Source organism: Sander lucioperca, chromosome 18 (assembly GCF_008315115.2).
Source record: "Sander lucioperca isolate FBNREF2018 chromosome 18, SLUC_FBN_1.2, whole genome shotgun sequence".
Lineage (NCBI taxonomy): Eukaryota > Metazoa > Chordata > Actinopteri > Perciformes > Percidae > Sander > Sander lucioperca.
In genome coordinates this window covers 17813372-17826543 of record NC_050190.1, presented here as the reverse complement: position 1 = coordinate 17826543, position 13172 = coordinate 17813372, and the positions used below count along the sequence as shown (strand labels likewise).

Below are 13172 nucleotides of genomic sequence, written 5' to 3'. Positions count from 1 at the left end.
ACGCACGTCTCAGGCGCGGCTCGCACCGAAAACGCGCGCATGCTAGAAATAGGACCGACACATATTTTTCACGCGACACGCAAGCGTATTGGAAGCGTTTCCAGGCAAAATAGAATACAAAAAGATGTTTATATGTCACTTTGACACGAATACATATTAATAAATGACATGTTGATGTTTGAAAGTCTCTAGGTTTTGACATAAATGCAGATATAAATGATTTAAAAAAAAATTATCGATTTTCCAAATATTGCACTGTCAACACAGAACGAAATATTCTGTATCCTATTTTGCCGTCGATACTGCTGACGTCTCTACATTCAATTGAATTCCCAACCCCAAAGAGCACCTTCAAGCATTTGATTGAACTTCCTGAGCACCCTGGACTTTTTTGTCTTTCCAGTATATATTTATGTTTAACATGAAGTATTACTACTGCTTGAGTGCAGTAAATCAGACAAGGCTAGCAGCAGCAGCAGCGCCGCATCAGACACGTTTCTGGTGTACAAAGACATAGAAAACGCCACGCAGCCGCCACGCAACAGACACGCAAAAGAAAAGCCACGCTCACGCCACGCAGGCAGTTTTTCAGAACATTTCTAATCAGTATTGTTCCTTCCTACCAATTTAATGCTTCATCAGTGAGAAGTGATTTCATGTGACGAAAAGTCTTTTCTGTTGACACATCATAGGTTATGTGCTTTAAATGTTCTTATTAAGAAATTAATTGAATTTAAAATTGACAGCTAGGCAGCACTCAGTTTTCCATAAATGTTATTGTTACTTTAAATGTATTTAGCTTAAGTCACCTAAAGAATTAGTCCTCACATCAATGAGCCATTAAATTGCCTCTTAAGCAAATATGTTTAAAAGTGTAAAGGCTATCAACTGTTGTGGAGTGCATTGTTAAGCAGTTCTCAGCAACAGCTGTCTCGTGTCCGTCAATAGGCTCCAACACAAACACTCTTTGTAAAATATATGAGTTTGGGGTTATTTTTCCAGGTTTCGTTGTCTTCATGTTCGATTGTGTTTAATTTTTCATTATTTACTTCACTATGCTTCCATTTTCAGTCCAGCACTTACATGCAGGGCCAAACACACCACCTTGCACTGCAGTTAAATTAGCCTGCATACAATTTATGACTTATTATTATTTATGCTTGATACCTGTCTACCTGTGCTATTACTTATTTTTAACTGACGTGAGTCAGTTCGCTCAAAAACTCTGATGCTACTTTCAGTACACACTTACTCTGTGAATACAACTGGGAAATACCTCATACCAATAGTAACAAGTATATGTGTGATTTGTTTTTGTTTCCAAAGCCTAATTTAGGAGTACACATACGCGGTTATTACACGGTTTCATTCCCTATGTCACAGCAGTCAAATTACACAAACACAAATACAGTACATGGATTTTCCTGTTCTTTTCCGACATAATTATGCCAGTTTATTTGTATGTGTGTAAATATCCTTAAAGCTTCTATGATATGTGTTTTGTGACTTGTTAAGCAGATTACCCTCTGACTATATAATTAACTAAGCTAAACATATTGATTAGTCTTTACAGTTGCCTAGAGGTTTTCTGTATTCATTGTAAATAATGGAGCTGGAATTTCTTGACTTAACTCATGACATTCACACATTAAGTCTGAGAATACACACATGAGATCATTATAAACAAATTGTAGGTCAATTTTAATCTCTACAAATGTATATACATGTTTGTAATCAACTTTTTATTTGACCAATAAATAGTACAAGATGGATAAAACAGTACAACTTGCAACTGCATAATTAAAATATATATAGCAGAACATACAAACTAAACTAAGACAACAAGAAAAATGATACCATCAATAATACAAACATGTATAGAAATGGAAGGAAGAAGGAAGGAAGGGTGACAAAGCTGGTAAGAGCTACATTGGTAGACTCGTTTTCTTTTTTTCCCTTTTTTTTTAATGAGTCACCTACTGTAAGTAGCTCAATCATAAGCACAGACGTAGGGTTCCTTGCTAAAAGCACAACTGGAATTATTTTTGGTAATTAGCTTTTTAAGCTTCCACATTGCCATGATCACACATGTCAGATCAGACTCTTCATGAAATGGCCAGCGGTGCCTTTTATATTTTAACCCCATTCCCACCCTTTCACTCCTCAAGTGCGGCCAACCAAAGATAAAGGCTAAAAAAAGCTATGAAGCCTGAGGCCCTTGGTGCTCAGGACCCTTTAAAAAGGGATTTATAAATATTGCAGCAGAGCACCTGTCAGAAGATATTCCAATCACTAGCAGACCGAAATCCTTTCTGGGTCAACATGGGAACCAGATATAATTAAATGGCTTCACCAGTTGTCCTTTGGAATAGTATATGTGAGTATTATACTAGCAGCCTGGTTGACTCTGGCACGGGACACTGGCTCTTTAGCAAAAACCGTCAATCTCAAAGTCTTTGGGGCCATTTATAATCCCTTTATGTTTGAAGGGCTCATGTGGTCACTGAGAGTTTAGAGTCATAATTCTACTGGACTCAGTTACATCATCCAGTTATTTCTGCACATGCTAATCCTACATCTTAAAAAACATGTTTAAATGTAGAGGGGACCTGTATGTTTTATATACAGCAACATGACATTTTTATTAGTGTACAAGTGAAACTGACCTCATGCAGATAAAATTATTGATATCTCTTATAGGGCTGCAACTAATGACTATTTTCATTGTCGATTTAATCTGTTGATTATTTTTCTCGATTATTCGATTAGTTGTTTGGTCAAGATGACGTCCTCAAATGTCTTGTTTTGTCCACAACTCAAAGATATTCACTTTACTGTCACAGAGGAGAGAAGAAACTAGAAAATATTCATTTAAGAAGCTGTAATCAAAGAATTTTTACTTTTGTCTTAAAAATTACTCAAACCGACTAATCGATTATCAAAATAGTTGGCGATTAATTTAAGAGTTGACAACCAATCGATTAATCTTTGTAGCTCTAATCTCTCATGCTACATTTGCCTCTGCTGTCTTGTTTATGTGTGGAAAGCTTTTTTTTAGCCTGTTTTGTAGTTTTTTTTTTTTTTTTTTTTTTGTTTTTTTTTTGTTTTGTCAAATTGTCTGACTGACCTTAGCCATTGACTTTCTGAGGGTAGTTCTGTTGATAAATGTCTATTCACTCTAAGAACCTACTCTTGAAGACCCAGTGTATGGCCATTACAGTACTGTTAGTCTATATCGACGGCGTTCCACTTCCAGGATTGTTCAGGATGTTCCACACCTTCTGTAATTGTTGGAATTACATTATAATAATGTATAATTTGTTTTCAACCAATGTCATAATTTAGAATTATATAAATTGCATTTAGTATTATTTAGTGATTTTATTTGGTAAGAGTAAAGTGCTTTTATTTTGAAATCTCCGTGCAAGGCCTTTTGGGACGCTCGTGAGTGAGAGAGTCGGCGAGCTAACAGCAAGCGAAGCAGCAATTTAATACTAAGTAAAGATAAAGTTTTAAGATTGTTATAGCGGATGTCAGCGATCTAAGGAAACCTCAGTTCCCTTGTGTACAGCATGCAGCCAACGAGGTATGTTATTTTGTGTCTGTATTTTACTTTGGTGAACGTTATTTTACATGCTGTGCATGTCATTGTATGTTCATATTAAGCTAATATGGTCTTTATTTTCTCGTTATACTGTGTTTTTAGTTTTCACGGTGGATTTGGAGAAGAAGCTTCAAATAAACCTGTAGCAAGAAAACCACTTGTGTCTGCCAGTGCTTCGAGGGAATTATACCTACTGCTTTCTCTGTGTTGGCATTCTAAACTCTGCTCGATTTATGAGGACTATGCTTAACTGCTCATCATATCTCTGCAGGATAAATCGAGACAGCTAGCTAGACTGTCGGTCAAATCTGTTTTCTGTTGCACGACTAAAACAACTTTTGAATGTACACGTTCCACCAAAACAAGTTCCTTCCCGAGGCTATTTTGCAGAGGCACCGTCACGTCATCCAAGACGATTGTTATTGGTTTAAAGAAATCCCAATAAACCAGAGCACATTTTTCTCCCATCCAGGAATGCTGTGCGGACTAGCCAGACCTTCCTCCGCAGCGCTGTGGTGGAAGGTACTACAGTACTGTAGACACCCTATAAATGTACTCTAATGAGTCATAAAGAGAGGATAATAAAGGGAATACATGTATTGGCCTCTTGCCTTAAACATGTATGAGGAACAAATCCTTTTTCCAGTTCATAACTATTACTGTTCAAACTCAACCAATATGTAATTAACAAGTGTGCCTGTGTTCTCTAGACTCCTGCATGTGCATGATTTGAAATTAAGTGGAAACAATGTTGACTCGAAACACTACCTGTGACCACCAACATGCATGTGGTAGCACACTTTCATTGTAACAAGGTGTATCGCTGAATAAAATATTTAATTGATGTGTTGACTTAGCAGCTACAAACACATTGTATTTCCCTCATGCTCAATGCTCTGTGGGCACTGCACTATCCAAGCACTGCATGCTGTAATTTCCCTCAGCACTGTGAATGGAAAAAAAAATGTACTGCTCACAAACCAAACGCGTAAAGAGGGCAGACCATCGTTTTTAAAGCTTAAAATTCTTATTTTATGAGTAAGCTATTTCACAATGGAATTATTTACAAAATTCCATATGCAGTTAATGTTTGAAGAAATTAACTCGCATAGTTGCGCTTCACAACAACAGAACCACAAAAGGCCTTCAACAAATGTATATTTTGTATACATAGTTTTATTTATATATATATATATATATATATATATATATTATATATATATATTATATAATATATGCCAAGAACAAGATTTATGGTGATCCATGTAGGGGCCTTTATGAAAGCTGAAATCGTATACTTTAATTTTCATTTGCTTGTGCAAAGTTGGAGTTGGGTGGTTAGTGAAGCTTGACTGTCAGACGCTAGCCAAGTCTCCATAAAATAATGCAGTCTAGTTTATCATTAATTAGAATGTTAATGGTGAAATATAATATATTCAGTATTGCCATCTTAAGATTAGATTGTAAACTTGGCAGTGGACCCCCAAGTAACTGAACATTAATTAGATTGTCCAGAGTTTGTCTCCTCTGTGCACCTTGTGTGTTACTTGATATATGGATCCAGTACAGTAGGATTAAAAAAAAAGAAGCACAGGAGCAAAGCACTCACCACGATAAGAGTCTTGGATGAAGGATTACCTCCTGAGCGAAAGGAAGAAAGTCAGTCAGAAAGTCCAAGTGAACTGGTTGGATGTGTGTTTAGGTAATGTTAATCTATTTGCATCGCTTGCTGTCAACAGCAAAAGCTGGTGGTGTGTTTTTCCAGAACAGGCAAAAACAAGCTGCAGCAGCAGATAAAGGATGGACATGTTACCCTTTTTCTCTTTTGCTGTAACAGTATCAAGTCCCAATGCAGAACTCCTCTGCTGCACAAAACATTAGCTTCAAAGGGGGAATGGTATTATGCAAAAGAGTTTGATGCTGCAGTCACACAGTTACTTGTATTCCAGATCGTCTTAACGTGGCAACATCTGGCTTCTGGGTGTATTTGAATGTGTTTTAATGATTTGTGCATCCTGAATACAGTCAACATTCATGATCGGCCCACATCAATAATAGAAGTGGTGTTTAATAACTCTGTCCTCTGTAGGTGACTACACTTCTAACTAAGACAGATCTGCATGGGCAGTTTTCCCCCTTACCAGTAAAAGTATGAAATATGATAATGTAGCATTTTTTCAGTCTTTAATGATGCAAATGTGGGACACCATCCTTTGGGAAACCAATGAAAGTGATGAAGCATTTCAATTTGCTTGTGATTCTATGTTCTCCAGCCAATTAGGCTAGCCTCCTGTGGCTTCTAAGGAACACGCAGCACAGTCCAACTTAGGATAACCTTCACATTGACTGGATGTGAGCATTACATAAACATTGCTGATGAGGTAGAAGTAGGGGGTGTAACTGACAAAACTGTCCAGCCTGCGTTTTCTCTCTCATCTGCCCTACTTATTTTCTTTTTGTTCTTTTTTTGTGTGTGGAGATGATGGAGCCCAACATGGCATTGATGGGGTCTTTTAGCTCACAGCAAGCAGTCACGTTATTTCATATTCCACTTTTGGGGTCTCTGGCTAAGGTAACCAGCACCATCACTCCTGCTGGAGACTGACACGGACACTGAGCTCTATTAACTTGTACTTTTTACAGTATTCAACAGAAAATATATAAGTTTAGTGGCTGTTATTAATAATTTAATAATAACAATGGATAAAATGACTCTACTGTGAAAGGGTTTGCTTGGAGTGACAAACTACCAGAGAATTGTCACCCTACCCTGCAGTTCCCATTAGCTCTACAGAGCTTTACAATGTTTTTCAGCTCATTGTTCTGGTTTACAGCCCGCACAACTCTGTTTTGGCTCAGTCCCACTGTTCTCATAACGTCGTTTTTGGCTGCTGCAGGCAGCGGTTTTCAGCAATAAAGCTCTGATAAACTCACCGTACGCTACCTGCCCAGTACACAAACGGCAGACAGACAAAATGATTGATTAGCTCGTGAATATGGTGAAGCATATAGCTGCTTAACAGCCAGAGATCTCACTTAGGAGTCAGTGGAGACCAAAACAGCGAAAAGGAGAGTGAATATTGCTCTTCGTTTGGTAGTGTTACATGTGCGTCTGCTGTGTGCACTCAGAGTCAGTGAGAGAAAGACGGAGAGAATTGTCTGTTACAATTTAAGATAATCCAGTCTGAGTCCTAAGCTTTACGTGATAAACTGCCCCAAACCCAATAAATGTAACTCTGTACGAGCTGGATGTATAAATAAACTGTTTGCTACCAGGCAAGTGTTGTCTTCACAGCTTGTGCCCACTGCCCTCAAGTGGCAACAATCTTACTTATTACAGGTTTAAGATATAGCGTATAATACCAACTCACACAAGCTACAAATAGAAAAATGATTGTCAACAGGTGGCACTTCTTAAAACGGTAGAAGGTATTACCTTGACTTGTCTTCATCTACGAGTCTTAAACGGATACTTTGCAGATTTTTCAAACCGCTTTGTATCAGAACAATGTGGGTAGTATGTGTAAAGCAACAATGGTAAACTTACTTCCATCTTGCCAGCACCCAGATCTCCGTAGCGAAACGCTTTCGCTGGCTTAAGGGCTGTTGATCAAACTACAGATTCTACATCAGTGTACAGACACAAAGAGTATTGAAGTGGATCGAGAGAGAGAGAGAGAGAGAGAGAGAGAGAGAGAGAAAGAGAGAGCTGCCCTTCTCTTCTTCTCTCTTAAACTCAGACCAAACTCAGATTAAACTGTAAAACTAGGCAACACCAATCGAATATAAACCAAGATTATGTTGCTGCATTGCCTGTTTCTCGTCTAAATGTCTAAAAAATGTTTTCAGAAACGTATTTTAGCTTACTGTTTGTTACCAGCCGGCCACCATATTGATTCTGTGAAGTGCTCGCATTATGACACCCACCAAAGGGAGTGTTTATTGGTCCTGTGCGGCGCAGTGCGTTATGGTAGGTGTAAGTTCACTTTCACACCGCAATTATTTTTAAACAATGCTAGTATCAATGGGGAACCGAGATAAAGAAAAGAAATGAAAATAATAGCCCATCTCGCATTTTAAGAGCAACTTAACGGCAGCAGAATGTCTTTTGCTGACATCCAGTGCCTGAAGTTCTCACATTGCTGCGGTGACGTGCACAGAGTGCATTCCAAAAATTGGAATCGATACAGAGGCATGAAGCCCCTGGGCAAGGATGACACGCAAATTCCTCAGTTGTGGTTAGTGCACGGGACATTGTTGGGTGTGCCTCCAGGTGAGACAGATATCAATATGTATTTAGCAGCTTCCTTTTTTACAATTTCAAAAGATGCAGCTGTGGGTCTCACATCCCAGATACTTACCTTTAACTGTCTCCTTACCTTTTATTTTGTCTCACTCTTTGTGGCCAAGTTATGAAAAGACAGATGCAGTGCAATACTACACCTGTTTTATTTCCTACACATGCCCTATACTTCTATCAGACTTCATGTTGCTAATCCCCCCCCAGTAAAAATCCCTTCCAATTAGTGAAGTGTAGTCACAGCTCACCATGTCACAACACAGTCTTGCATGTGGTGACAGGAAGAACTTAGCGGCTGGCCTGCCGCTGTTTTTTATGCCCGTCACAGCTGAATTACCGACACCACTAGAGACAGTAGGGTTGAGGGCTGTGAGCAGAAAACACTTTCAGTGAAAGGACTGTACAGTCCCATGCCATTTTCACTGCACACTGCACTCTATAATTGAAATCACCATGTCCCCGCTGTGTTCTCAAGTGAAAGAAAAAACAGAGGCGGAAATAAAAGGCATATATAACAGGAACAAGAAATTGGCGTACACTTCTTGGTATTCCAACGGAGTGGATGACACAGAAATGAAGTCATGTGGCAAGAAAAGCCTTTAGAGGGATATTGCTCCACAGAGAGTAGAAAGCTTACACATCAGTGCTTTCAAAAGACCTGTGAAATGAATTGTGAGACATGTTGTTGTTTGTGTCGTAGCAGCAAAATGAATGGTAACGATTTATGGCGTCCATAATGGGTTTCCTCTGTCATGTGTCTTTTCTGCTTTTCCCAACTCTCATGTGAACACGTTATATGTATATATGGGCAAAATAATATTGTGAGTATTAAAAAAAGAATAGTATGAGCAGAAAATACAATTAAAAGGACAAGCACACTCTGTCTGTATGGGGATTCGTGACACAAACCTACAGCAACTTGTTCCAACGCTGAGAGTTGGATGAAACAATGGATGTTTACTAGATTAGTGGTTGCTTTCTGCAAAATGGGTTCACATATTACTGCTCTTTTTTTACTCACACAGAATAGAATACAACAGACGGTTTGCCTTGAACTTGCTGCTTTATGGATGCCAAACTAGTTTGCGAAGCTTCATTAACAAAAAAGGGATGGGAGGATAAGAGATCATACATAACCTTTTGGTCAAGCATGTGTAAGCATGCCAGAAATTTGTCTCATGTTTCCTGTAGCTCTCAATGTATTTACTCATTGCCAAGAACAACTGTACACAATATACAAGATCCAGTGTTGACGTTATTGTTGGGACATTATGTGTTTTCATTATTTCAATTCCACATCTGCTGTGGGAATCAAATATTTCAAATAAGAGATAAGAATTTGTGTTGGCCCAATAGCGCAAAACAATGATAGCCAGCCAGTTAGTGGAAGTTTGTGTGGCTGCCTGTTTGATCACTGATGGATGTCAAGGATCAAGGTCTCAGACGGGTTGAGTTTTGGGTTTCTCATTCCCCAGAATGTCTATATTAAGGCCCGGCTAACAAGCCTGCTAATCACCAGTTAACAAGTGTGTTAACTTAGTTGTTCAAGATTTTGAATTCAGTTTGTTCAGGAGAATTATTACTCAAAACTTTCATCTTTTAAAGAGAAGAAGACTGCACAGCCTCAAAGCCAGAACAACAAGGCAGCTTCTTCCCAGAGGCTGCGAGGTATATGAAACTCTGACTTTAAGTCTATCTTCTGCACTTTTTCCTGTGGCGACTGCATGCAGCTATTGATGCACTATTCTTATAACATGCTGCTCGGTTTTTTAACTAAGTATTCTATTTATTATAGGTTTTAGGTTGTTTGTTTTTATTATTTAGAAGGTCTATTTTAGCTAAAACACTGCACATGTTATTTATTGTTTACGCTGCTGTAGCAGGGTAACTAATTTTGTTCCTTCATTTTTTTAACATGCTCGAATGACAATAAACCAATCTGCATCCGAATCTGAGAAGTGTACAGTATACTCCGGCAGAGGAGGATAAATAAAGATGGATGATACAATATCATATTTTTTATTTTTTTCTTTGTCGTCCCCGAATGGAAATTTGTCTTGCACTCAAATGCTGCACACATACAGTAGCTGCCTCCATAAAAACCAAGCAACTTATGCAGCCTCAAGCAGCATTATTTAATTTGAATGAAGGTAGGCACAAAGGTATAAGTATTTTTTTTTTCTCCATTTTGGGCACTCAAGTTCTGCCAAGACATCAGTCAACGATGCAAAGTTGTCAAAATTAGTTTTATTTTGCTGTTTCACATTCAAGTGTGACCACGCATTGGTACCTCAATTAAATGAAGGATCATTTTACAATTCATTCTTCAGCCTAATTATTCAATTAATTATAACTTCCTTATAGACCCCTGCCACTGTGGACATTTTGAGTTGTTAACTAATAACATTCCACTCAGGTGTGCCAGTGCAATTATGAACACTGCCTCACTGGTTTGGCCTACTCACACATACCTAAATAAAATATAGCCATTGTAAATAATAGTTAGACCTGTGTTTCTGCTATAACAAGTCACAGTGTTGCAGGGGAAAAAAAACTATTTTGTGTTATTTAAGAAGACAGTAAATGAGGGCTAAGACTGAGATGTTTGATGAATACTAAGTGAATAATATATTCATCCCCTGGTAATAGTGTGCTGCATTCACTTCCACAAATAGGGAACACAATTAAGGTACAATTGATTTCCATACAGTACAGCCATACTTACAAGTAATATGTATAATATGTGCTTCTATGGTCTTATTGTATGGTTGTTGTCTTGGATGCTCATGCAGAGAGTAATATTTGCACAGTATGTCATTACAGAAATATGAAATCAATATGTTAATGGATATCAATTCTCTCTCAACAGTCTAAAAGCTACATGTGCAGCAGCCAGGGGAATGTGCTGTGCTTCACCATAGATTTTGGATTAGGCTTCATCTGCTCAGAAGGCACTTCAAAGGTGAAGTATTAATGAGATCAATTGTTGTTGACATCCTGGTTCTGTTCTTCCCTTAATAGCTCCTGAGACTGCAGTTTGGCTTCTTGATATTTTTATATTGTACTTTTCCTTATTCACTTAGGCTTAGGCTTCCATTATATTTGAAAACATATTTTAAATAACTCTGAAATATAAAGAGAGTATCTCAAATGTCACGATGAACTTTCCAGAATAAAGTGGAGAATTACTGTATCTCAGAGAATGGTATGCTATTGTTAGAAAAGGTACATTTTGAGATTATTTTCGCAGCCTTGCTACAGTGGTGGGCTAAATCATCCGGTAGAAGGGGGCCTTCAATTAAAAGTACTTTATTGCACACAAAAAATATTGTATACACAAAGTCCTGAGTTTTTCTCTTCAGAAAAAATAACTAAATTAAACTGGTTACAGGTACATGTTACATAGTGTCATTCCCCTCCTGCTTCTTTCCTCCGCTCCTTAGTTAATCAATAACAGGATGGTCTCATCCCAATTTTAATATTCCAATCGTCCTGTTTACTCAGACTGTCCTTGGGTACTGTTCTGTTTATTCAACATGACGGCAACAGAGAGAGCATCTGCACAAAACAGTGTTACGAGGTCACAGATATCAAATATTGTTTCTGCAATAAAATGTACTATACAACTGTCTGAGTGCACTACATTTTAAATGGGTGGTCATTGAATCACTGCAACAATGTTACAGCACTGATTTCCTTTTGTTAGACATGGTATTTAAATGCTGTCCTCATTATTGAAATCCCTGTTCTGCTGTGCTTTATAATCCCCTCCCTCCTTTGTAGACCGCACTGTGGCGATATAAGTTCTCTCAACTTAAAGGCTCCTCTGATGATGGGAAAACCAGGGTAAAACTCCTTTTCAAGAATGCTGAAAGCAACCAAATAGAGATGAAGGTAATGACTTTTTTTTTTTTTTTTACATCAACATCAAAGGTACATAATGACCTGTCGAATTTTTATTATATTTTACACCAGTTTTTGCTCGCTGATACCAATGAGCTAACACGCAAATTTACTGAAGATCTTGTGAGAGACTTTTCCTCCCAAGTGTCTGGTGACTAGTGTGGTAAATACATTTTTTAAGAGATCTTAAGTTTGAATTTGTTATTTAAAGTATGAACCTAACCTGATGTACTAATTGATGTCTTTCTGTCTTTTTTTTTTTTTTTTTCCAGGAACTAGAGTTTGCCAATTTAACAGCCGTCCTTCACTGTATACATTCTTTTATCGCTGCCAAAGTGGCCTCCATGGACCCTCTCTTCCCTTCCCTTTCCTTCCCTGGAAATTACATGAACAGTTGACTTGTCCTCATCGTCATGTGCACCTGTGGCAAATCAGCAGTATTTTGGGCACAAAGCCAATTGAAATGTATAACTTGTTCTTGCTATTTTTGTATGAACTACTATTTGTAAAAGACTGTAAAGGTAGATGATGTGTGAAAAATAATGGCGGAAGGAAGATGTTATTTAATTTTTGACATGTAGAAAAAAAACACAATCCAAACGGATTCACAGTTCTTCCATTTATTTAATATGTTTTCTCCCATTACATAATGGACACTGATTCTAATCGCAGGTTATCGTCTACTTGTCACTTTGAAAGGCATCACCCGTGCAACCATATGGTGTATAACCGCCATACATTTGACAACAGGACACGAATGGCTAAACATATCAACTGCCACTGTTTCTAGCAGAAATTCTCAGCTGATGCTGTATCTATGAAGAATAATGATGCCGTACCTAAATCTAGTAAGTACATTTTAACAGACATTAATCTGATGCTGGCTTACTGTCATGGGGGGGGGGGGGGGGGACTCACATTTGCCACAGGTCTTTGACAGGGATTTATTTTATTTTAAATTTACAGTTGAACAGAAATGAAAATGCTAACCTTTCTCTGTTCCCAGTCTTTTGTCATGTCTGTGAACACAAACACCTTACAATAGAATGCCGTCTAATAAGCCTCCAAATAACCATTGCATTGAATCAACACCTCTCTGATATGGTCCCAACTCAAATCGAACATAAGTCAGCATTTGGGCTACTTTATCGGCTTAGATTAAATTGTATGATGTTTGTGCTATTGTGACCATCTTTTGTATCTAATAAAGGCTACATTCCTGAGTTTACAATCTATCTGGCCAATGAGGACATTTCACTGAAATGTGACATTTTAGCTTCAAAGCATTGTTAAAGCTTTAGTGCGTACCTTTTTGATATTAATGAACGTCCGTTACATTCCAGCCATTGCCAAATGAGTTGCTAC

At 38.0% G+C, this 13172-nt stretch overlaps 1 protein-coding gene across 1 annotated transcript in view; it reads left to right on the top strand.

Annotated features, from left to right (window-relative positions):
- The window catches only part of sntg2 (syntrophin, gamma 2), an 80482-nt gene extending 67682 nt beyond the window's left edge, over window positions 1-12800 (top strand). Inside the window, exons 15-17 of the mRNA XM_031288699.2 lie at window positions 10774-10866; window positions 11688-11798; window positions 12080-12800. Of these exons, the coding sequence (XP_031144559.1) occupies window positions 10774-10866; window positions 11688-11798; window positions 12080-12205 (330 nt within the window). The 3' untranslated portion in view covers window positions 12206-12800. The remainder of the gene's footprint in view (window positions 1-10773; window positions 10867-11687; window positions 11799-12079) is intronic.
- The last annotated feature ends 372 nt before the right edge of the window (window positions 12801-13172 follow it).